The following is a 27818-nucleotide window of genomic DNA, read 5'->3' as shown; positions in this document are numbered from 1 at the left end:
GGACCAACATTTAGCATTAGTAATTCTGATTGAGATTCGGTGATGTAAACCACAGCTTGTTCTAGTTGTAAACAGAGACGATGGATGCCAAATGTTAAAGCACTATTGGTATTAAAATAGCTAAGTAATACTACCCCCCCCCCCAAAAAAAAAACAACCAGTGAACAAATTATTTAATTCATTTTATCTAGTTAAGAAAGGGAGCATTCAATGACTTCCAAAATGAGCTGTATTTGGAAGGAAAATGGCATATTAATCAACCTTATACAGAGAGACTGGGAACAGAACAGCTTTCCTAGGTGTTGTTTTTATCTTTTCATATTTTCTAGGTTGTCAACGAGGGTATCACCAAATCCGTAGCAATTGCATGAAAGTACGAAATCTTATGTTACAATATTTTTCATTTACTATTTATTGACGAATGGCTCTCAGCTTTGGTGAAGCAAAAAGTATTCTGTCGTTGAGTTTTTTTTTAGGGCATATTGTAATTGCTTTCCGCTATGCTAAATCCTTTAATGGCAATAACCGAACCGTGTTGATACGACCAGAGTTATTTAAGCCTTGATCTATGGGTGTCGGTATTGCTCAGATGTTATCTTAAATTTATATTAACTTTTTAAAGAAGTTTACAAATGTTTTGCAACGGTGCAAATACTAAACTTTGGAGTAAAAATAAATATCTCTATCAATGAATTAAACAAACCAATATTCATTTGATTTAACAGATATAAAAGAATATGTAGTTAACCTGAATGTGAATAACAAAATAGGGATATATAAAGTTAAGGGTTTTAAGCAAGGGAAATAACAATAACTTTTTGCATAATAATCATGCGCCACATCACACAATTTTGCTGGTGCGTTGTTGTTCTCCTATCTTTTCGGGGTAAGGTAATAAATGTGTATACACGGGTTCACACATACACATATGTGTATTATATTTAAAGCATAAAAACAAAACTTTGATTAAACAAATTGAAAAATCCTCAACACAAAAAAAAACATATTCATTTTTGAGGAAAAAAAATTAAAGATGAAAATTCAACATTTTTCATTTTTCAATATTTCAAAGCAAATTGAAAAATGATCCACATTAGAGCATTTTTCATTTTTCAATTTTTAAGGGCAAATTGAAAAATGCTCCAGATTGGAGCATTTTTCATTTTTTGATTTTTGAAGGCAAATTGAAAAATGCTCCACGTTGGAGCATTTTTCATTTTTCAATTTTTAAAGGCAAATTGAAAAATGCTCCACGTTTTAGCATTTTTCATTTTTCAATATTTTATGGCAAATTGAAAAATGCTTAAGGTTAGCAATTTCAATATTTTGTCCTTAAGATGGAGATTTAAATTTGTTTCTTTTCTAAAACAATCAAATTCAAATGTTTTAATTTATTCAAACTGTTGATAAGATGAAATCTTTTTAAGACAAACTTATCATTACTTTTAATATTATCCTCGTGAAATTAAATAATGTAATGTCATGAAAATTACAAATTTCAATTCTCATAACGAAAATGATTTTTCAGAAGTGACTTCAACAGATGTTTGTTACATTTATCAAACCAATAAATTTTAAAATTTGTAGGGTATTTTCAAAATCTATTTGTTCAGCTTAAAATAAAAAATGTTTGGCGTAAATATACACGGTCTAAACACGCTACCAGAAACATAATAAAAAAAAAATACTCTCTGAATTCGTCATTTTCTGTAGTAATCTTCATTAATGATGACGAGAACCAACTATCATGAAAGAGAAATGTGTATCCTTACCACAAAGACACCTCATACCAAATTATTTATATCATCGGTAGATAAAGACTACATTTTTAAACTAACAGAAGGAATATATATTTTGTAAATGTCAGAGGTAAAATATAACCTACAATGTAATGTGATGGTGGCTATAGACAATGTTACTAATGCGAGAATCTTTTTAATAAAGAATATCTAGGTCACATTCCTGTCAAAAAAGACAATAAGATAGTAAAAAAATATCATGATTATTTTTATGATCATTTCTGCTTTATAAAGAACAAATATATGAAACAAAAAAGAGTTTTCACTTCTTCTATTCTGAGACTGGCAGTTGTTTCAAATGATGAAATGTAGTTTGTTTTTTGTTCATAACAGATGTACTTTATGAAATTACTAACGTCACAAAATTCTTCACTGTTTTCATGAAAAGTACAATCATAACTTATAAGATGAATTGTGATAAGGACCTAACCAAAAGATTATAAATTTGATTGATGAGGATAAAATTACTGATATAAACTGTTGAAATTAAACCGTTTCTTACTACATTATATTTGTTTTCATTTCATACTAATTTCCAGGCTCATCTTCTTTGTAAAATGTCTGTGTTGACATCTATTTAATGAGTCTACTAAGAACGACGGGTTTTATATGATACACAATTACATCTTTTGTCTACAGAAAAAGATGTTGTAACCAAATGTTTAAAGACGTTACATGACTTTGCATAATAAAAATGCTCCGATCTGATTTTATTATTGGCATGAAAAAATGGCAGCTAGAATGAGGGAAAGCTTACCATGTAGTGTCATTTTAGCTTTGTCTGTGATTCTTTCAATGGATTTCGGTGAGTAAAGAAGATTTTTTTTTACAATTTTAGCTTCCTTAACATTTGTCACGGGCATACACGGTGGTATTCTAGAAAAACTTATTTGGCCTCCACACTTCTTAACGGCCGCATGCAGGTTCTAAAAGATATTATAGACAAGCCTTTGATGCTAACCGAACAAACCAAGGACACGATCAGTGAAGTTCATCTGGTAACCTCGATAAAAATTATCAAATGTAGGTAAGACAAAATAGAGGATGTACTGTAATGAGAATTTGTAAGTTACCATACTGAAATTCTTACAACGATTAGCAGCCTTCGTCGTTTTCCAACATTCCTTGGGGAATAATTAGATCGATTTGCAGGTACCAGACTTCCTTGATTTTTGAAGAAAAAAATGTATATACATATGACAACATGTCTATATTGTATCTAGTGTACTGTTTAATTCAACTCTATGGAGCGGTCATTAGAAATAAATGTGCAATTGAAATGTCGTAATGAATAAAAAAAAACACAGTTGCAAGATCGAAAGATAACGTAAATAAATATGATTAATACCGCGCACGAATCTGAACAATGAAATCCGTTCTTAAGACCTCATATTATGAAAAAGTATTTGAATATGACAAATTATTAAAAACGTTATCATTTAATAACATAACTGAGCTATTGATCTCAAACTTCATTCTGTCCCTTATATTGAAATGGAAGGTTTAACAAAGGCTTACACGTATGAAAGTTTGTTAATACTATTTTCTGTGATTATTTTCCCAGATGAAGGTAACATTATTTTATAACTTTGTGTGGTTCTTCAATTACAGAGAGACAGACCTTCAAGCATATTTTGTTTGTAAATATTTTTTTTCTATAGAAAAGAAACTCAAAATGAAAATAATTTTTAATAATAGAAATAGACTTAGTATAAGATGACAGGAAAATAAAACTCAAACAAACAAACAAACAACAAATACAGCTGAACTGCTTTTATATTTTTATGTGTGAGTGTGTTTGACAATATGTACATTTGTACCAGTACCTGTATCAAATTCGTGTCTTATTGCACTTTCATTTTGTAAATATCCTAATGTAAAAGAAACTGACCACTTTATCACCCCCTCTAAAATAAACTAAAAATACATGTAACAACCAATTAACAAAATATAAAATTTGCTCCCAGCACTAATGTTGAATTTTTCGTGAGTTTGACTTTGAAGTTTGAAGGTTATTGTTGTACTCTCCTTTGTTTTTGGTGTTTTTGCATAAGAAAAATTCGCAGCCACAAATAGACAATAAGAATCACTACATCACCACATATCGTACAAGGGAAGCATCGGCAATATTTCAGACTTAAAAAAGTTCTTTGGTTCAGATTTTGTCGGCTGGCATTACTGAATGAAAATCGATTTATAATTGATTGTTATTTGCTTAATATTCAGTGGCAAAAAAAATAATATTTCAATAACATTTACGAAAATACAAAATTGAATTATTGACAATTTCCGTGAGTAGGTTTTAAAAAAGAATAGTTCGACCGAATGGATGGACGGACAATTTTGTCTGTCGCTATAAAATGAACAAAAATGTTGAATAGCAGCGTATTTTGTATACAACCGAACCCATCAATTTTGTTGCATGTTTTTCGCATGAAAAGACACTCTTAAAAATGGCATTGGAATTTACGCATTTTCGACTGAACCTGGGTCCGTATTTATTCATCCCGCAATTTTAGATGGACGAGCCATCAGCATCGGTTTTACTACCGGACGCTAGAAGGAATTCGGGATACGAAATACGTATACCAAAGGGGTATATTTTAGCAGACTTTGGTATCTTACCATTATATTTTGCAAATTCACAGGAAAATCACGGAAAGTATGTTTTAACCTATGCTTCAAGCAAAACCCATCCAAGTCTAATAACAATAATGACTTGTCTGCAACTGCATTTAATATCCCCAATTTTTTTTTTTTTTTCATTTTTTCTATCATTAATTTATTTTTTAATATGGAATGAAAATAAACGTTATATTTATCATGAAACAACAAAACTGACATCACCATAATCCCTCTTGTTGTTCTGTTTCATACTTTGTTTCGTTATTTGATTAACAAAGAGCAATCCATACGTTATCTTAGAATATATTTTTCGTAGGCACTTCCTTATGGCAGCAACAGAAATAACATATTGTTAAATTTCATAATTAAGACTTTAAACGGTCGTTAGCTGTAAATAATAAACAAAGCACATCCCCAATAAGTTTTAATTGCTCAATAGTACCGTTGCCTCGTCGCTTTCAAAGTTTCATTTTTTGACAATATTTTGGTCTCTAAGCAAAATGTATAGATTCAGTGTAAGACTTTAGTTTTCAAAAACAACATCAAAAGACCAATATGTAGGATAAAGCAAAAATGTAATTATCATAGTCAAGTATGGCTGCACTAAGAGAATACAGAAGATCAATGAACAAAAGACAAACCCAGAAACAGATAAAACACCAAACGACAAACAATAAGACAAATAACACTGAAAACAAAAAATAATTAAGAAACACGGATCGGGAAAAAAAGGGGCTACGTACGAGGGAGAACAGAACTTGCTTCTTGCAAGACACTCGCCGAGAAAACAATTTGATATAAAGACAAGCTTTTGGTTTTGAAATTTCCCAAAAGAGATATTTGCCTCATTGTAGTTACGACCATTTGATTAAAGTGAGGTAAGTGTTATGAGACACGATACCTCAAGTTAAATGAAACCCATATTTAGACATTTCAAGTATATTTAAATAATATTTATGCTTTTATTATTTAATTGAGATTTGGAAAGCGTTTCCCACAATTTCTTTTGAAAAAAGACGAATTTATCTTTATTTTATCATCCTGTCCCAAAAACGAAATGTGTAGCATGCTTTAATGACAATTGAGTTTATATTGCAAGTCTTAAAGATCAAGGTTTTACTTCAAGTATCATATAAACTTATTTTTTTTTAAAGATCCATGACAATTAGGTATATGTCTGAGAAATCCTGTCACAGTCACACAGACATGTACATCTATAATTGTTCCATTCTCCAAATATAGTTAACATATAGCTCATAGTACTTGTAAAACAGACCAAAAACACAAAGTTTAACATTGAACAATGAACCATGAAAATAAGGTCTGACTCGGTGAAATTAAACCTGCCAAATTGACATGTACCCAAGGCAATCATTCCATACACCTGATTATATGACAACGTTGTAAAGAACCCATATACCAATTACAACTAATCATTACTCTTATTAAGCGGTCACTGAACCATGAAAATGAGGTCATGGGCAATAGACATGCTAGACAGAAATTATTAACATGAAGTATATGGATACAAGGTATTAAGCATCTAGGTCTTCAACCTTCTGAAATATAAACCTTTATACAATTAGTTTTTACCGCCAACCGCTGCTGTTGTCGGATAGTAATCCTTTTGTCTCGCATACTGCGACGACTACTTTGTTGTACAAGACCGACATGCTTAGCCAGCCATATTTGTAACGTAATACTTCACAAAAAAACAGATCGCCGGTAAATGTCACTCTACCGGGCTCATTGTTCTTAATATTTTTTTTCTTGCTACTAAAAGCCGCCAAGTTAACCGAGAATCAGCAAATACAATTGCTTTTCTTTTTATACCATAGTAATTGCACCGGTATTCGAACCCAAGACCTCTTAAACTTGAGGCACTCATGCTTCAAACAAACCACAGTGGTAATTCATAAAGAAACCAAATAAACTTAACTCTTACAATTTATAAATTTCAGCACGTTTCAATTTAACCTATGTTGACTGACCGATTTACAATAACAATGCATTTTTATACACTATAAATATTTAATTCACTATATTTTCAACCGTGTTGTTTATTGAATATGTGTTAACCCCATTATACATTATATCAGACCTGATATCTTTGATAATTTTAACATATGTTAAAATGATAACATATTTATTAATGCATACATTTGATAAAAACATGCATTTAATGAAGTTTTTTGTTGATATAATTGTACCTGACAAATGACATGCAAAACAAGAGTCGTTTCTGAAATGTTATCTGCAAAGTTTACATCATGTTTAAAAGCTCAACTCAAAGTAAATAACAATCTAAATTTTTTTCAAGTTATTATTAGAAAGAATCATGATCATTGTTAAGTGAATTATCTGAAAGTTAATACAAATTATGATTAATACAATGTATTTCAACTTTTTGTTGTTATACTGAAATATTTTTGCATCATTTAACCAAACTAACTGCTTTTTAAAATATTATCTAATATACGATTGAAGATCATGGGTTAAACCAATCCATTCGTTTCGTCCCGAGGGTATCAGCAGCCTAGTAGGCAGATTTTCGGTGTTGACATGAAAAACAATTAGTTAAGACGTTTTTATTTTGTAGTAAATTGGTAAACAAGTTATTACAACCTTCCACTTTGCAGTTGCGAGTGCTGCCTTGTAGCGGCATTAGCATGCTCTTTTTCGACATCTACAAGGGTATCGTACTTGCAAGAGATAATGATTCCTCTTAACACGGGTCAGCCATTTATCGTCCGCTTCCGACGGACTATCATCGTTTCTCCGGATCATAATTGCAAATGGTGTCCAGGGAGAGCCGAATATTTATTCCCTGAAATTTTCTCCCCTGCACGAGGATCGAAGCAAGAACCCTTGTGTAAGAAGTCCGATGCGGTAACCACTAAACCACACTGAATATCAATTATGTGGTCATTTTATAAATTTCCTGTTTAATAAGTGTTTCGAAAAACCGGAAGGATTTTTTTTATCCCAAACATAAAATTCCTTGGCCGTATTTGGCACAACTTGGAATTTTAGGGTTTTCAATGCTCTTCAACTTTATACTTGTTTGGCTTAATAACTATTTTGATTTGAGGGTCATTTATGGTATGTAGACGACACGTGCGTTTGTGAAATATTTTAACTGAAATGCAATTTCTAAAAAAAACAGTCCAATCGATGATTTTACTTGCATTGAAGAATATAAAGTTATAAAATGAATTTCTTAAACTTTTTATTCATAATGTGTAATTTAAAAAATAACAATATTTAAATCCCAAACATGTTGATAAATCGATTTACAAATGAAAACTAATATGATAAATATTCAAATTTGGAAATATTTGATGAACTATATTTTGAACTGTTTTTTATTAGAAAGTGTGTTAATCCATTCATGTATATATATTAAGTAGTTATTGAGATATTTTGGTTAGTTTTATGAGATTAAGATTTAATAAAGTCTATCTTTATACTGTACCTAACAACTAACATGCAAATATGAATGTCTTCTACTAGTACATGTAACACATGTTATGTGTACATTTTCATATGTGACAAATTTTGATTTCAAAAAGTTAATCTGAATTTTTTTTATGTCATTGTGCATGTTAAATGTTAAAATTTCATAATATATAATGGCAAACTTACATTCTTTGCTACGGGTTCATTGGTACGAGTTTATAATGTTATTATTATTATTATTATTATACAATATTTATATAGCGCATTATATAATTTGAAAAATTACCCTAAGCGCTTAACATGAATAAACAAAAAATAAGATACATAAGGTAAAAGCAAAATATACAATCACATAAATACAATTTCTGAGCATTGGCGTGTAAAATGAAAACATTGATTGTCGGTTAAATAGAATAATATAAAAGAATGTACAACCCACACAAAAAATATAAAAAATTTAAAATTAATCAAAATGAAAGAAAAGTAAAAAGTTTCAAAAAAAATAAAAATGAGTTAAGAAAAATTTAAAATTTCCTCTGTATAAATTTAAAATAATGATTATCATTAAACCACAGTGACTCAAGTATTAAAAATTATTAAGTAAAAGTTCACAATACAATCAACTGGTAAAACAAATTGTTCATAAATTTCAAAATTTACAAAAAATCAATGAAAGCACTTCGGAAAAAATATGTCTTAAGATCCTTTTTAAAAACGTCAAGAGATTGTTCATTTCGTAAGGATGAAGGTAAGCTGTTCCAAAGAGTTGGTGCGGCAATATCGAACCGTCGTTCACCATAGCGTTTTGTCCTTACATCGTTTGGTAGTCGTAACAGCATGCTTTTCTCCGATTGCAAGGCTCTACCAGGTTTGTAATGTTCAACTAATTCCTGTAGGTATGATGGTGCCTTGCCATGAATTGCTTTAAAAATGTACAGCAGGAGTTTGTACTGACAACGAAAATGAACCGGTAACCAGTGCAATGAAATGAGAACAGGTGTTATTGAATCGTATTTTCTCTTGCGCGTTATTAGCCGTGCTGCGGTATTTTGCACACGCTGTAGTTTTGTTATTACACAGCTATTTGTTCCGTATAACAGCGCATTACCATAATCTAGTCGTGATGTAACGAGTGAGCACACTAGAGTCTTACATGCCTCATCTGTAATCAGGGATCTAATGCGACCAATATTTCGTATCTGATGAAAACATGCTTTTGTCGTTGCACTACCTTGTTGTTCCATGCTGAGTGTTTTGTCAAAATAAAATCCAAGATTTTTCACACAAGAAGCATCAGTCAATATAGTTCCATCGAATGCTAGTTGGAAACTGGATAGTTGCTTTAGTTGTTGTTTTGGTGCAAACACAATTAATTCGATTTTGTCTTGGTTTAATTTAAGCATGTTGATACTCATCCATGCACTGATATCCGACAAACAGTTCTCAAGACGATTGGAGAGGTCCGACCAGTCTCCAAGAGGTTTAATGACTTGATACACTTGCGTGTCGTCAGCGTATGAATGGTAAGACATCCCATGTCGCCTTCAAATTTCTCCGACTGGTTTGGCAAACATACAGAAAAGTTTTGGTCCCAACACAGAGCCTTGTGGTACACCAAAGCCGAGTCTGATATCATCCGATTGTACCGATCCGATAGAAACACGCTGAGTTCTATCTGTCAAATATGATTTCAACCACAACAGTGCCTCATCAGTTATCCCAAATGAAAACTCTAAACGATTGAGAAGTATTGTATGGTCGATAGTGTTAAATGCAGCAGATAAGTCAAGCATAAGCAAGACGACACAACAGTTATTATCAAGTGCGCACACAATATAATATTCATTATTGATTCCCATTGCTCGTGAAATAGTTGGTAATTTTTTCTATATGTTTTAAACGACAATTCACACATGCGCCATCGGTGGAGAACCGAAGTCAGCTGGTTCATAAATTGAAACAAAAGAATTATTTTAAAATTTTATCACAATGGGTTAATTATGAAAACTTTTTTCCATTCGTCTTGTGTGAAGGAATCTAAAAAAAACTGAAATAAGATAAGTCTGTAAATTTTTATAATTCCCCTTTTTTTGCGCCTAATTCCGAAATGGTGTGAGCCATAACCCCACCCCCTCCCTTTCCCCGCCCCAAATCAATCCCAAACCTTCCTTTAGTGGTTATAAACCTTGTGTTAAACTGCTATTGATTCTAAATACTTATACTTAAGTTATTTTTCAGAAAACATTTGTCTTCGCGGACGACGCTGACGACGACGCCGACAACATGATAGCAATATACTACAAATTTTAATTTTGGCGGTCGTATAAAAACTTGGAACACAAAATGTCATCCATGATCAGAATCATCTCTTCAAATACCCATAAGGCAGCTTTGTGAAAACAAATGTTTTGTTCCTTTCACAGAAAAAAGTTTAATATTCTATTTGTATCCCATGCACTCACAAACCAAATACAATATACATACATGTAATATGCCAATTCAACTGTAAGGTCAAACCTATTTTTAGGATAAATTTATTTAAGTACCAGTACCAAAATTTGGCAAACCAATGATATACAACATTTGAGAGCCTAAAAAACGAAAATGGTTGCGACAAAGAACAGCCAAACCCATTTAACTTTACCTTCGGAACAATGAACTCCTTTTTCTGTATTCTGGAAATTAATAAATGCATGACGTTTTCTTTTGTTGTAGTATTTTACATTTCACATGATAGGTTTTTTAAGCAACGTTTAACAATGCAGTGATTCATCCAAATAATAAGACTGCACGCTTTGTAATTCTGGAACAGATCATGTACTTTTAGTTTTTGTTCCATGTTTTGTTCTGCTGTTATTTGCATATAATTCAAACGTTAATTAGGAATTTTGATAAAACGATCGCGTCAATAGCCATATCACGAGAGAACAAATAATCGCGTTTGAGAACAGAAATATTGTTTCATGATACAGTAAAATATTTATTTATCAGTCACTCTTTCAATCAGAAAAAAATGACATTATAAGAGAGATGGACTCTAAATTGAGGTTTAAAATACAAAAGTTTTACTACAACTAAGCAAGGAGACTTAGAATGACCCGACAAAAAAGAGTTGTGCTTACTATTAGAGACTTTCTTTATAGCAGGTTTCATCGTATACATATTGCTAAAATCAAGTATAACACCCTATATCATTGATATACACATATCCTCAGTGATTGATATAATCTTGCATCCAGTTCATGTTAAGTTATGGGCATAGAAAACTCTAGAGGAAAGAACCGAATACAAGATAATATCTTGGACTATACGTTTCAGAAACCAAAATGTGGACTACTATATGCACAATGCAATGCACAAGAGCTCACTGGATAAAGTGCGCAGTTGTTTCTTATACAACTACTCTGGAACTCATAAAATTAAGCATTTTAATCAACATTATTGTCATCCGAGATATATAATCTTATTTTTACCATTGTAATGAAAAAGTAAGCACAGACATACCAATACACTTGATTGTTATACGATGATGATTGATGTACCCATATTTTGACTTTTATTTATTGGGTCTGTTTAGTTTACGCATCAATGTAAATATAACGGAATTTGATGAGACTGTCATCAAAGTGAGAGGGTTAGCGCTATAAAACCAGGTTTAATCCACCATTTTTACAATTGAAAATGCCTGTACTAAGTCAGGAATATGACAGTTCTTGTCCATTCGTTTTTGATGCGTTTTTATTTGATTTTGCCATGTGATTATGGACTTGCCGAATTGATTTTCCTCTAAGTTCGGTATTTTTGTGATCTTACTTTTTGACCTATTTGACCTTTCCCTTAAAAATCGATAAAGCGAAGGAGTGTTCCATCAACATGATCCCATGGTAATGCTTATGTTTTTTTTTTTTAATGTTTTCTCGTACTCATCAACCCAAAATTCATACATGTAATACCAATATTAAAATATGAATATAAAAAACAAATCCACATTTAGGTACTTATGGGTGGGAGAGGGGGGAACTTATCAAGATTCTCATCAACCCAAACAGGCAATAGGCAATATGTTTTGCCTGACCAAACCTAGCCCTTAAACCAACCACCACTTGGATATTGAAAGAATGAGGATGTATCACATGTACTTCCGCCAAAGATATCAACCAATGAGGTTATACACATATCCTCAGTGATTGATATAATCTTGCATCCAGTTCATGTTAAGTTATGGGCATAGAAAACTCTATAGTCCATCCAGCATATTTGCAGGCCAATCTCAAATTACATCACTAGCAAGGCTTTCCCCGAAGTAATAGTATTCCCAATACTCAAAACAAAAATATCTTTTAACATTTTTATTAAATATTATTCCTTAATTACTTTAAAACACTTCTAAAAATTTCAAGATACATGTACACAGTTCTGTATAAATACTTCACAATCCAATAAATTCTCATGAATTTGACCACATAGACTTTTAAAGTTCGAGTTAAGGCAATGAAATCATATCAAAATGAACATTGTCATTTTTAATAACATCTTCGGCATATGGAAAGCTTGTAAGCAAAGGGACTTCACCTCCAAGTGTAACCTATGCTGGCTTGTCTCTTTCTTTACTGCTGTTGAATCAAACACACATTTTACTTCCTAATCAGGAATATTGACAATTGTATTTCCACTTGATTCTTCACAACTCTGCTGAAAATATATTAACCAATAACAAGCTGTTTATTTGTACTTAAGACAGCATTAATCACACTTCGAAAAGGAAAAATCCCTTTGCCTACAATCCACGTGGAAAAACCACTAGGGAATCAGTGTCCCTCGAACTGTAGACAAAGAAATTTAAATTAAAAAATTTAACCATAAATAAAATTTCAGTATACATTTGTACTAGTATACAAAATCATTCAACATATATATTTATTAAACAAAACAAAAAATAGTACAATCATTATTTAATCTGCCAAGACAACAGATTTATGTGACACATTTTAACACATCAACATGAAATTACGGACAAATTATTAGAATTACTTAATAGGTTCATTTGACCATAAAGCTGCTTCCATCAATTATTATTATTATTATTATTATTATTATTATTTTTTTTTAATACCGTGCCATATTGACTTCTTTTGCCTTTCTCAACACAGACATACATAATTAAGTGTTAATATATCCGTATTTTCCCCATTCATTCTATTCAATTTTATGAACAATCAAACAGACCGCTGAACGCGGACCTCGACGAAGACACCTCATAATTCAATACACATCACTCCGGTAAATAACAATAATATCAAGTGACATGTCACACTAAATTATTTCACTTTCTCAATATTTCTTTTCTTTTCTAACAAAGTCTTTAAAGAGCATTTTTATCAGTATGTACGATGTAATTATCAATGAAAAGAAACAAAAGAAACTATTTAGTAGTAATACGCTATAAACAATTTATTATTCTCCTTTCAATTACAGGTTCCGAAAATGTCCAGAACCCCCACTTCCACATATATTTTATATAGCGATAGCACTTTGTCCTGCGTTTACGGCATAACAAATATCTGACCACCTGGGTTGATAATAACTACCGGCCAAGGTCCAAATCCCAAAACATTTTGCCACCAAGGTCAAACATTACTATCTAGTTCTATCAAGAAGCCGTCAAGGCAAATATAAATGACCACCAAGGTCTTGACGCCCCAAAGGCTAGTATTTTTAATTTAATATTGCCATCAAGGCAAATGTAAAAAATTATAAAAATTACCACCTAGGTCTATTGCCACAAAGGCATATAAAAATGACCACCTAGGTCTATTGCCATCAAGGCATATATAAATGACCACCTAGGTCTTTTGCCACCAAGGCATATATAAATGACCACCAAGGTCTTAAAGCCACCAAGGCTATATTGCCACCAAGGCAAATGAAAGTAAAAGTTAAAGAATATAGTTACTTTTCCGACAACACGTGGAGCACGACCTTCCCACAGCTTGGATATTGAAAGAATGAGGATGTATCACATGTACTTCCGCCAAAGATATCAACCAATGAGGTTATGATTAATATCATTAATTAAGTATAAGTGTATATGTCTTAAGAATTAAATGTTTTAAAAATCAGTATTGTCTATTTCAGTTGTTTCTTGGGGCACAAAGTTACAAACAACAAACCATATCAGCGGATGGATACCAATGCGCTCCCAAGACAACAGTCTTTCATACCACGTTTGGAACCATAATCTAAACGATTTACCAATAAGGGTAGACGTACAAGTTAAACCTCAAACAGGGTCAGACACCGGTTATTTTTTCCCTGGAATAGCTGCAGCACAGCGAGATGACTCAATGGCGCTTCCTTATGGTGGGATGGTTTATAAGTATAATAAAGACTCCGTGATGATGTACGCTCCAAATAAACATTCAGGGAAGCCATCAGGAAATGCAATATACACAGGTAAAAAAGCTAACGAATGTCAAAACTATGATTCTACAAATTTAACTTTTATACAGTCATTTGCACTTTAATGACTAAGCGTTACTGTAAAGTACGTTAACAAAGATTTCTTTGAAAACTAACGAATGCTTTTAATTTTATTCAAATCTTTAGAAATGTACAACAGTTACTACTGAATTATTTTTTTCCGTGCTCTAATTCGCCGACTGCTTTTCTGCATACAACAATCTTTACTGTGACACCTTTTGTAAAAAAATTCCAATCGTACAACGGTAGTATGAATCGTAACTTTAACTGGCCAAAAGTCATTGCGTTGTCCTTTGATCTAATCGATGACCACTTGGAAGTCATCGCATTGTCCTTTGAACTTAATGATGAACGTCTGGAAGTCATTGCATTGTCAATAGAACTTAACGATAACCACCCGTAAAACATTGCGTTATCCATGGATCGAATCGATAACCGCCTGCAAGTCATTGCATTGTCCTTGGAACTTAACGATGACCGTCTGGAAGTCATTGCATTCTCTATGGATCGAATCGGTTACCACCTGGAAGTCATTGCATTGTTCATGGCACTTAACAATAACCGCCCGTAAATCATTGTGTTATCTATGGATCGAATCGATAACCGCCTGCAAGTCATTGCATTGTCCTTGGAACCTAACGATGACCACCTGAAGGTTGTTGCATTCTTCTTTGAACTTAACGATGACCACATGGAAGTCATTGCAATGTCCTTAGATGTTAACGATGACCGTCTGGAAGTCATTGAATAGTCCATGGACCTAAACGATGACCGTCTTGAAGTCATTGCATTGTCAATGAAATTTAACGATAATTGTCTAGAAGTCATTGCATTGTCAATGGAATTTAACGATAATTGTCTAGAAGTCATTGCATTGTCCATGGAATTTAACGATAAGTCTTTGCATTGTTCAAAAACATAAACAATAATCGTCCAGAAATCTTGACATTGTCCATTGAACTTACCGATAACCGTCTGAAAGTCGTTGCATTGTCCATGGGCATTAATAATAACCGCCCAAAAGTTATTTCGGTGTCGATCAACAATAAAGATAAATAAAGGCAACAGTAACATGATATAAATTTCCAATAGAAATAAATGTGTTGAAATTGGTATTGAATGCATATTTTGAAATTACCTACAACAAAAGTACTAGAAAGCTAAGAGATATGTGAGAGTTGGCACACATACAACATCTTCTTATATCTGTAGAAAAATGCAAATAAAAAATCCCAGGAACAAATAAAAAAAGATAAAAAAAAAAATATTTTGATATTGATGTCGATTTCTGTTTTTAGGTGGAGCAGAATGGAATGGTCCAAAACAGCAAACCGAATCGAATGTTCTAACTAGAGTTCGCGTTTGGGGAGAACAACATTTTCCAACTCCAGACTTTAATACTAGTTGGACATCAATTAAAATAGGTAATGTTTTACAGAATGATTTTCTTTTTATTTTATGACTAGGATATTTATTTGTCTACATGTTATATAATTTCAATGAACTCTATTACAGTTTTATCATTTTGTTTTACTGTTTTACTTTTTTTGTCTGTTTGGTTTGCTCACATCAAATACAAGTTTTATAAATTTCAATGCCGAAAACATAGATTAAGGCAATCTATACTGTACAGGGGACGGAACAACTTTAATTTTTCAAATAATTTAAATAAAATTTACAGAAAAATAACAGAAATGAAACATATAAAAACAATTGATGCTGTCGGCTGTGGCTGATCAATAAAAACTGTTCTAAAAAAATTAAACCTCATCTTTTCGTAAATCACCTGTTAATATGATATGCGTTGTGCCTACAATATAAATAATTCAAACTGCTCTATATTTAAGCAGGCTTCGGTGTACCTTTTGTTCTTTTAAGTTTAATCAGCTGTTCAATTTTTGTAAAAAGTTTTGTCAAATATGTTGGCATCACTTGAATTGTCTAAAAGCCATCTGCTGTAGTAAACATTAGTACCAATTATGCTAGTGATTATTGGATGATAAGTTTTCAAAGATATTTCACAATAAATTTTACTTCATTTGCCAATACTATGATTATATTATTACGTGAATATTTCTTCGCCTCAGGCCAATAGAGCAGGCCTACATGTATGCCCAATACCAAGGCCGATACAGAAATAATCACGTAATAATATACCAAGCTGGAGTACGTCCATTATTCATTTTTCATTATTCAAAATTCAAAATTCAATAATGAATAACGAAACAGTTCACTATTCACTATTTAATGTTACATTTGTGTGTGATGAATAAGGAATAGTGAAATAGTTAATGTTTCATTATTCAATTGCAAGTTGAAGCGGTGACTAGTGAAATAAAAATAAAAATTGCCTGTGACACTATAGCTACATGTATATCCCGTATTTCTAAATTCGTTATTTTAGTGTTATCTAACACATATTCAAATTAATATCAGATTTTTTAAAATAAAAACACTCTTTAAATTTTTAATTTAGAATTGAATGCTTCTTTTTGTAACTTCATTGGGGTGTAAAAGTGTTGACCGAAGTACATTTTGTATGAAGCGCGGAAGCGCTTCATTCTAAAATGTGCGCACGGTCAACGCTTTTACAACCCTATGAAGTTACAAAAAGAAGCATTCAATACTTACAATTACATTTTTTTTTAGCTATGATCATGAAAACACGCATTTTATAATTGTTTTATTTAATTCACCTGTGCACTTTATTGTGGGACCTCGTGTCATCATGAATGAAAAGTTTTATTGAGTAATGCAATTGCTTAAGGAATAACACGTGATGTGCAGTTAGCCAATCAGAATAAAGTATTATAATGAAACATACATCTAATGTAATTATTTTGATTTATTTTATCTAGTTTCGGAGGATAAACTAGTGGGTTTTCCTAACTATTTTTAACAGAAATTCATTGGTTCAGTGTATGCACGACCTGAATACCAAAACATATATATATATATAAAATGAAATACTCTACGGTGAAAATTAAGAAATGGCCAATTTTGAATAATGAAATGGATATTTTGAATAATGGATTGGACTGCTGGGACCCTTCGGCCCGAAACAGGGAAAAATATCGGCAGAGCCTCGCATTTCCCCGTTTCTACGTCTCATCTTTATATCGTTGATATATCAAGTCATGCACTATTATTGTCTATTTGTCATTTCAATCAGCAATCATTATCATGGTTAACAACTGGACGCATTGAATTTGTGCCAAATTTTGCAGTATTTCAATTGCGCCAAAATAAATACAAATTACTGTTTCTGCTACTATTTCCAGACAACATATAACGGATTTATCATAGGTTGTAACCTGCATACGAGTCTCGTTGAAGAATTGTTGTAATTTCATTTTTTTCATTGCAATTTCACCAAGGTTCGCACATCTAAACAAAATCTGTTTGGCATTCACATATATTAAGGAATACATGTTTAACACAGATAGGTGTGTCAATTAAAAAATACTTTGAATTTTATTTGAAAAATAATCTTTGTCATATCTGTTACGAGTACTTTATTCTTTTATTTATATTTAGTAAACTTCTTTATGCAGGTAACATTTGATTGTGTATTTGCTTACGTATATATATATATAGCTTAAATAGATACATTATATATAAATATTCATTCATTCGTTCATTCATTAGTTTTTAATATGCGTTCGGGCATAATTGTATGCATTCATTGATTGATTCGTTCGTAATTAATTGATTCATTTATTGATTGATTCATAGATTCATTCAATACTTTACGTGTGTCATTTATTGCTGATATATGCAACAAAAAAATGTAAAAGTGAAAACATATTGTTTTACAATGTCTTAATTTCTTAATTTGCTGTAGTACAGTTTGTAAGCATGGACATCACCATTAAAACAATTATTATAACTCAGCAAACGGTTTCGTTTTCAATTTAAAACACTTTTTCGTTCTCTGAGTTTGATTATCTACTTTCTAAAATCACATTTTAAAACAAATTGAATGATTTCGGATATTTTAGCTAAACCATCTCCAAGAGAAATATCACACGGTCTTGGAGTACAACCAGAATATGTTGTTCTACAGATAAAGCTCGGATCAACTGAAGATGTAGCTGATGGAATTGGTAATCCAGTTTGATCATATTTTTATAATTTATATTTTTTGTATTGGTTATATTCAATAACATGTATCAAAATTCATGGATGATGGATGTTTAACATCCTCTGGCAAATTAAATACAAACTCAGGACAGATCATGTTAAGGCGAAATGAAAACGAACTGTGTTATAGACCGAAACGTTGAGCAGGATTTTTTACGTGCTAGTTCACAAGGTAACAGTCCAATATATTAAAGACATGTCAACTTTCCGCAAACACATCATTTCGAGTAGGAGCCAAACAGTCTCTCCTCAATACCATGTAGCAAAAGAGCACAAATACAAGTTTGAATGTCTTTGGTTTTACCCTATCTGTTGATCGAAACCTCAGTCTTCTTCCCGAAATCCAGATAAACACTCTACAAAGACTATCTAGAAAGTCTGGTGAATATTATGATAAGATGCAACGGAAATTATTTATCACCCCTAAACCATGTTCTAGTAAAGATACAGGTAAAGATACACTGTCATGTTTGAAGCCGAATTTTTTTTTTAAATATTAAGATTAGGAAAATATGTTTTTCCAGCATAGTTAGGAAATATTTTCGAAATGTTGTGCTTTTAATACTCTCCCAATTCGTATTTGAACACTTCAACACTGAGCATTGGTTCACACCGAACAGCAAGCTATAAATGGCCCCAAAAATTACTAGTGTAAAACCATGCAACCGGTAAAACCAATGGTCTAAGGCAGCAACCATTTGATTTTCGGGGGGGGGGGGGGGGGTGGGGGGGGGCTATGGTTTATTTTTGGAAAAAAAAGTTTGTTTCCAGGTTTTGGTGAAAAAAATAATTTGTTTTGGACCCTGAGAAAAAAAAATTGTTTGTTTCACCCTCAGCTCCCACTATATGTAATGCTAAAATTGAAAGAAAAAAATTGTTTTCGGTTTGTCGCTAAAAAAATAGATTGTTCTTCGCCGAAGGCGAAAAAAAAAGTTTACACAGAAAAAAAAACCATAGCCCCCCCAGAAAATCAAATGGTTGCTGCCTAATCTATATGAAAACGAGAAGCATGGTTGAGCCGTTAGAGAAAATGGACAATTACATACAGACAAACAAAACCTGGAGAGATTTAATATATTTTATGTGAAAATGACAATGAGAATGATGGTCGTAGTATGAACGTAGTCAGGTCGTAAGAAGAGCGTGATGAGGACGTCAAGAGCGTGCTAGAAGCGTACTGTGGTCGTGAACAGCGTGGTATAGTCGTAGTGGAAGCGTAGTTGGGTCGCGGTGAGAACGTGATAGTCGTAGTGAGGTCGTAATGACGTCGCTGTGAGATCATAGCGCAATTTCTTCGAATAGAATCACGCTCTCGCTACGATGGTACAGTGACCTTTGCGATCTCACTACGATCTTAGTGCGCTCTCACTACGCTTTTACTACGACCTGATTTCGCCACGACCGCACCACGATTGTTTTGAACATGTTCAAAGTTGGCCACGCTAATCACGATCTTGAAGACCTCACCACGACCGTGATACGACCTTACTGCGATCTACACGATCGTACTACGATCATCAAAATTTAATTTTTTTCACAGATCGTAGTGCGATCATGGCCTAGTGGGACTGCGGTATTACCACGACCTTGCTGCACTCTCACTACGCTTCTACTACGACCTGATTTCGCCTCGACCACACAACGATTGTTTTGAACATGTTCGAAGTTGGCCACGCTCATCACGACCGTACTACGACCTTACTGCGATCTGTACGATCGTACTACGATTGTCAAAATTTTCTTTTTTTTCACAGATCGTAGTACGATCGTGGCCTAGTGGGACTGCGGTATTAAACTTTGTCTTTCGCCACTGATAAGTCCTGATAATATATGTATATTGAAAAAGGGATTGCCTTTATATAATATATCGTTTCTTCTGTTGAATTGCTTTTTATACTTATGACTCATACAAATGTATGAATATGGTTTTTTTTAATTATTATTCCAGGTTATATGATGGCCATAGAGTCTTCTTTAAACGGAGTCAAATGGGGAGGTGTACCTTATGCTTACGATGACAAACTCATACGTGTCTGGACTCGATATATGGGAGGTTGGTATACTAAGGGTCTTATGCGTTAAAAGTGTAAAGATACATAATTATTTTTATATTAATGATCCTAATGATAATATCAATGATTTAAAATATTCTGTTATAATACAAATGTTTTTCTCAAAAGCAAATATACATGTTTCGTATTGTTATGCATGTACATTGATGTGTTGTATATCTTACTTACAGGATCTTTATTTACCATTCCCGATGGTTGGGGAACATCTCGGGAAATGTACAAGTCTGGCCAATACAGAATACTTGCTTGGAAATCATTGAAAGCAAAAACAAACATCATACAAAAGTTAAATCTACCTTCATCGTCAAATACTGAACTGAAGTTTTCTCAGACAATTAACCAAAACCGAGATATTATGCAAGTAATGGTAAGAAATATTATTTTGAAATAAACAAGAGGCTCTAATGAGCCTCAATTGCTCTCCTTTGATTTTTTTCCTTAAATTAATCTTAATAGTATGTATATAAAACCGAGTTCGTAATAACATGATCAATTTGTGTATATGAAACAGGGTTTGTAATAAAATGAGTAGCATGACGGGTGCCAACGGTGGAGCAGGATCTGCTTACTACTTACATGTTCCCTTCCGGAGCACCTGAGATCACCCCCGGTTTTTGATGTGGTTCGTGTTACTTAATTTTTAGTGTTCCAGGTTGTGCCATGTGTACTATTATTGTTCGTCTTTCTTCTTTCTTTTTAAGCCATGGCGTTGTCAGTTTATTTTTGATCTATGAGTTTGAATGTCCCTCTGGTATCTTTCGCCCCTTTTTTTTCTAAATGATTATTTTTGCTTTTAAATATATATATATACAACTCGTCTAAACATCAACCCAACAATGTTAGATCTGTAAATTTGCTTTCGCAAATTTTTGGTTCTTCCATGCTACTGTGATATCGTGACACCAAATCGCCTGCACTGCAGCCGTCCCGCTAGACCATATAGGAGATAACTATCATATTTTGAAAGAATTAAGCTCTAAATATATTCAGTATATATTGTATAAAACAAATTCTAGCGGGACGGCTGCAGTGCAGGCGATTTGGTGTCACGATATCACAGTAGCATGGGTTCGAATCCCGGCGAGGGAAGAACCAAAAATTTGCGAAAGCAAATTTACAGATCTAACATTGTTGGGTTGATGTTTAGACGAGTTGTATATACATTATGTACACAGCCATGTATCACCATCATTGATGGCGATCCGATGGATACATCTGTTGTAGGGTTGTCACTGACTTAGACGTACTTATGTATATATATATATATATATATATATATTAATGATTGGCTTTAAAATGTCATTTAAATGTGTTAGTACTTGTATCTGTCATATTTTCTTCAAAAGCAAAAAATGCATTTAACCCCTATGTCACATTTTAGCCATAATGACTATTTTTCTTGTCGTACGTCAGGGAAATAAAAATTGCTATTTACTAGATACTCTGAAATTCATTCAGCCCAAGTTTCACTGAAATTGATTCGGCAGTTTCAACGGAGAATATTCCTTCAAGGCTTTTCAACCCACAATGAATTTACAAAAAGAAGCATTCAACTCTTTAATGATTCTGAGAAAGTTTCAAAACATTACGATTAACGATTTAGGTGGAGAGTTGTTAAATAATAAGCACTATAGTCAGAAAGTGTTCATATATATATCGAAGTCTATGTCCCGAAAGATAATTCAGAGCAAGTTAAAGAATAGTGTGTGTGTTCGTAAGAGCCTGTTAAAGTTTTACTATTTTCTATCCAGCGGTTAAAAGTACCCAAACAGAAAAATAAATGAACAAATTGCTTTCAAATCGTGTTCAAATCTCTTTCAAATCGTGAATCTGCAATTTGTTAGTACCATTTGCTTGCGATTCATTAAACAAATCATAAACAAATTAGAATTTTCCAATTTCCTAAAACTAATTTCTTTGTGATTTCTTTCTATTGTATGATTTTTAAGAAATTTATTTCTGTTTTTGTGTGATTTCTTTATGATTTATTTACTTAGAATATCGTATGAAATGATTTGAAAAAGATTTGTTATCTTTGTTAGCTAGAATAATGTGATTTTGTTATGATGTGTTAACTATGAATATCATATGAAATGATTTGAAGATGATTTGTTAACTTTGTTAGCTATCATGGTGATTGATTGATTGATTGTTGGTTGCTTAACGTACAGGCTATCATGGTGTGATTCATTGATGATTTGCTACAATGAAGAAAATGTTAATGCATTCAAATTTTCTTTGTTTATCTATGATCTCTCTGACTTCCGGTTGAGGTCAAATTCAAATTTCAAATATTGTTCTACAAAGAAGGTTGCAAGATAAGGAGTTTTATTCAGTCTATGAAAGGTGACGGTGGTACAATGTAAGGAATCTTAGTTATTTATTTATAATTTCACATATTCAACTTATACTATTCAAACGTTAACCTTTAAAATTCAGAAACTGAATTTCGGAATCTCGATATAATCATGATTATTTTGTGCTGTAAGGATTAATTTTCAAAATAAAAATGTGTAAAACATGTGTAAACAGATCAAAACATTCATTTAAAGACTAGCTTCCCGAGCCAGCAGACAAAATTCACTGGCAAGTTTCATGAATGTTTTAATTGTTGTTTACTGACCAGGTCCCGGGCAAAATGGACAAACATATATTACAATGTAGCAGATTTGAACCAAGCCTAAGACCCATCACCTATTCGACATCATTCTACTAAGTACATGTGGTTGCCTATGTTTTTTTCAAATTTCGTTATAGTCAAATTCGGGAGAAAAGTAAGAAAAACCAACACAGAGGGAACAAACAATTCGTCCCTCATCGCAACCAAAGATAGTATATCTTTTTACAATTAGAGGAGTAGCTTTTAAAGGTAAAATGAGGACAATTGCGCTTCAAAGTTTGAGGGTGTCAGGAGCAGAACATATTTTTGATCTGGATTTAAATAATTTCATCTGTGAATTGATGATGGAAGCCAATTTATTTACGATTTGCTTGTGATTTGCTTAGGGTAGGAATATATAATTTACTTCTGATCTGTTAATGATTTGATAACAATTTCTTTACAATTTCTTTACGATTTGAATACAATTTGTTTGTGATTTGCTTGAAGTAGGAAAGCAATGATTTCTGATTTGTTAATGATTTCAAAAGAATTTCTTCGCAATTTGTTTATGATTTGCTTCTGAATTGTAATCAATTTGTTCGTGATTTGTTATTAGGATTTGTTAGCTCATTTGCATGTCGAATTTTATCACTTTCAAATCACAAAGAAATCATACGATTTATTTATCATTTGTTACCATGATTTGTTCCTCATTTTTTGTTTTGTTTGGGTAAGTAACGCTTTCAGAGTGGGACAGGAAGAATAAACGAACGGACAGACGCACTTTCCGGTTACTGACTGCCCCCTGCTTTAGAAATCAGATAATTTAAAAATGAACAAGTCACGAGAAAATGATAACTTTTGTTGATAAAAATGAAAAACATATTTATAAATTAAAACTTCTTTATGATTAGCGTACTTTTCAAAAGCTTTTAATATAAATCACAATGAAAAGCCAATATCTCGAGTGCACGCATACCTCGTACACGCTAAGCCTTATTGTGCTCGTTATTACAGAGGATGACCGTGAGCTCATTCTGATGTTATGCTATCGACTAAATTTCCATTATGTAAATTAGTTTTGGGTTTTTAACCGATAAATAAACATGATAAATACGCCGACATGATCGAGTGCAAAATAACATTCCTATCGCTTGCTATATATTCATTTCTTCAATGAATACTCATCAAACAATTTTTTTAGAACATAATTTAATAATATTAAAATGTTTTATATGTATGTAAGTAAAAATTATTAATATCTATGCAGACGTACAATAAAAAAATGTGTTAACGCATGCGGAAGAATATATCAAGAACGATTAGAATCTCCTATAAAGGAGGTAAAGATTATATACAGATACATGCAGAGTTATTTGTCCTTGCTCTTTCGTTTTGCGGGAAAATATAAATGCCTACTAAAATCCAATCTTTAAGAAAAATCGAATTATTATAGAAGAATGTCTTGCACTGCACTTTTAATAATTAGTAGAATAGAATGGTATACAAATGGATGAAAATTATATATACATGTAAAATTGAGAAAGGAAATGGGGAATGTGTCAAAGCGACAACAACCCGACCATAGAGCAGACAACAGCCGAAGACCACCAACGGGTCTTCAATGTAGCGAGAAACTCCCGTACCCGTAGGTGTCCTTCGGCTGGCCCCTTAAAAAATATGTATACTAGTAAAGTGAAAATGGACGTCATACTAAACTCCGAATTATACACAAGAAACTAAAATTAAAAATCATACAACTTGAAGACTAACAAAGGCCAGAGGCTCCTGACTTGGAACAGGCGCAAAATTGCGGCGGGGTTAAACATGTTTATGAGATCTCAACCCTCCCCCTATACCTCTAGCCAATGTAGAAAAGTAAACGCATAAAAATACGCACATTAAAATTCAGTTCAAGAAAAATCCGAGTCCGATGTCAGAAAATGAAACAAAAGAAAATAAATAAAATGACATAAATAACAACAGACTACTAGCAGTTAACTGACATGCCAGCTCCAGACCTCAATTAAACTGATTGAAAGATTATGTCTTCATCATATGAATATCAGGCAAAATCCCTCCCGTTAGGGGTTTAGTATCATACTATCATAAAATATATGAGAAGAACACAACCCGTGTCATGCCAACAACTGTTTTTTTTTTAAATAAATGTGTTTAGTTCCGATGCAAAGACCCTATAAGTGAATATTAAAGCCAAAATATGCAATCTTTAATGACCTGACAACAGTATCGTAACTATATCCCTTCTTAATAAGTCTGTTTAAAGGTTTTGTAAGCTTTTGAGGTGAATACTGACATTTTTGTGCTTTGTAAAGAATATTACCATAAAAGATTGTAACTGTAATATACAAATATTAATATAATATAAACCTGAGTATATTGATTTGTATCACTACAATATATATACATATATATATATTGTTAATTTTCCTATATATATAATAGTTATTACGGTGATGCTTTCATTTATTTATCTTCCACACAAGAACTTGTCTCAGAAAAAATAATACATCTGTACATTAACCTCAATTTCAGGTTTAAAGATGTGGGTTTTTTTTCTGAGACAAGTGCTTGTGACCATCCACAAGAACTTGCGGTCATCCGATGTTCAGTACTTCAGTACTTTGATTAATATTGTAGGTGTGTAAATGCAGTGTTTCCCCTTTTCTTTTTAATGAATGTAAAGTAATCAAGTCACCAAAAGTAATACAGTAACTACATGTATGTAAATTATTTTCGGTTGTGACACCACCCAATACTTCATAGATATAGGAAGATATGGTGTGAGTGCCAATGAGACAACTCTCCATCCAAATAACAATTTATAAAAGTAAACCATTATAGGTCAATGTACTGCCTTCAACACGGAGCCTTGGCTCACACCGAACAAAAAGCTATAAAGGGCCCCCAAATTACTAATGTAAAACCATTCAACGGGAAAACCAACGGTCTAATCTATATAGAAAACACGTATAAATTACATAAACAAACGACAACTACTGTACATCAGATTCCTGACTTAGGACAGGTGCAAACATTTGCAGCGGGATTGAACGTTTAAATGGTACCAAACCTTCTTCCTTTTTCTGAAACAATAGCATAACATCTGTTATTCAGAACATAGAAAACCACACGATAAAATACCAAGTGAAAGGCTTAACTCAATCAAAAAACGTAAATTGACACTCTATGAACGAATAAATTTGATCTGCGATACCTGAATGCAAATGCACAGTTAATAAAATATTAGGGACAAACATACAAGGCCAAAAAGCAAACAAAAAAGTCCAAACAAAGCCATGGCAAAACACCACCGCGAAATATTTAACCCTTCGAAAATAATCACTTTTGAAAAAAAACGGTTTTTATAATATCTACAGGTAAATGAAAAATAACTTTGTCGTTTTAGTACGGAAGCCGATAAGGGCCATTCAAAAAAAAAAAATTATGTCGTAATTACGACATAGCATGTCGTAATTTCGACATAACATGTCGTTATTACGACATCGCTATGTCGTAATTTCGACATAACATGTCGTTAAAACGACATCGCTATGTCGTTATTTCGACATAACATGTCGTTATTACGACATCACTTTGTCGTTTTAACGACATAGCTATGTCGTAATAACAACATCACTATATATATTAAAGAATATGTATTATCATTGCCAAGAGACTAAATGACACAGAAATTAACAACTATATGTTATCATAATGCCCCCAATAATTAGAAAAGCCCCCGCATAGTCAGCTATAAAAGAGGGACGAAAGATACCGGAGGGAGAGGCCCCGAAATGCTGTGTGGCAGACAGTGTTAACATGAATTAATTATTAGCTCCCTTGGTAAAACTCCAAATTTCATATTTAAAGCATTTCATTGTTGATTAATTTACATGATGCTTAATAATTATATATTTGTTAATTGCATAGCTTTTGCTATTTGAATTCATTTGTTAAAGATATTTATTCATATTGTAAAGTTTTATATTTGTATCGTTGCAAAATCTTTGGTCACCTTCTTTGGTTACCTTCTGTGAGAAACTTATATAATTTATAGATCCTATTTAAGGAGATACAGACTTAGTCTGTTAAATATCTCCTTGTTTGAACTAATGTGTGAGGAATTATAAGAGGACTGACATACATCCTACCTATAAACCAGCGCCCAACTACATGCTTTCGTGTAATAAGGGTGAATTGAAATATATTGATTGCTCTCTTTCTACTTACAAACATTGGACATGATGTTTCTACAACCTCTAGTATTTAAAACAGAATCTTCGAAATTTCATCCGCAAAACAAAATAAAAATGTTAGAAAACACGAACCAATATTAAAGCAAATTCAATATATGTTTCAAATTATGTTTTTACAGCTCTTGATCATATACTAAGTAATATCTAGTATATTTGATGATTATATTAGCAAAGCTATGTGAAAAAAACCGGATGTCCAACGTTACATTTATGATAAACTGTTTTAAATCTTATGTATAGTGATCCTATTTCTTATTCTCTGATCTTCTTGATACTTGGCAGGAACAACGACAGATGTCGGTTCTTTGTGGCGTTAAAGACGTTATTTTTGCCAAATTTTATTTGACTCGGTGGCTTT

General features: G+C 32.5%; 1 protein-coding gene across 1 annotated transcript in view; it reads left to right on the top strand.

Annotated features, from left to right (window-relative positions):
• The first annotated feature begins 3284 nt into the window (after positions 1-3284).
• Positions 3285-27818, top strand: part of LOC143060103 (uncharacterized) — a 37750-nt gene continuing 13216 nt past the window's right edge. Inside the window, exons 1-6 of the mRNA XM_076233535.1 lie at positions 3285-3369; positions 14019-14336; positions 15662-15787; positions 18365-18469; positions 20455-20559; positions 20749-20945. Coding sequence (XP_076089650.1) covers positions 3294-3369; positions 14019-14336; positions 15662-15787; positions 18365-18469; positions 20455-20559; positions 20749-20945 — 927 coding nt within the window. The 5' untranslated portion in view covers positions 3285-3293. The remainder of the gene's footprint in view (positions 3370-14018; positions 14337-15661; positions 15788-18364; positions 18470-20454; positions 20560-20748; positions 20946-27818) is intronic.

The sequence above is a fragment of the Mytilus galloprovincialis genome, unplaced genomic scaffold (assembly GCF_965363235.1).
Source record: "Mytilus galloprovincialis unplaced genomic scaffold, xbMytGall1.hap1.1 HAP1_SCAFFOLD_66, whole genome shotgun sequence".
NCBI classification, from domain to species: Eukaryota; Metazoa; Mollusca; class Bivalvia; order Mytilida; family Mytilidae; genus Mytilus; species Mytilus galloprovincialis.
The sequence above is the reverse complement of the archived record's forward strand: the minus strand, read 5'-3'. Positions and strand labels throughout refer to the sequence as shown.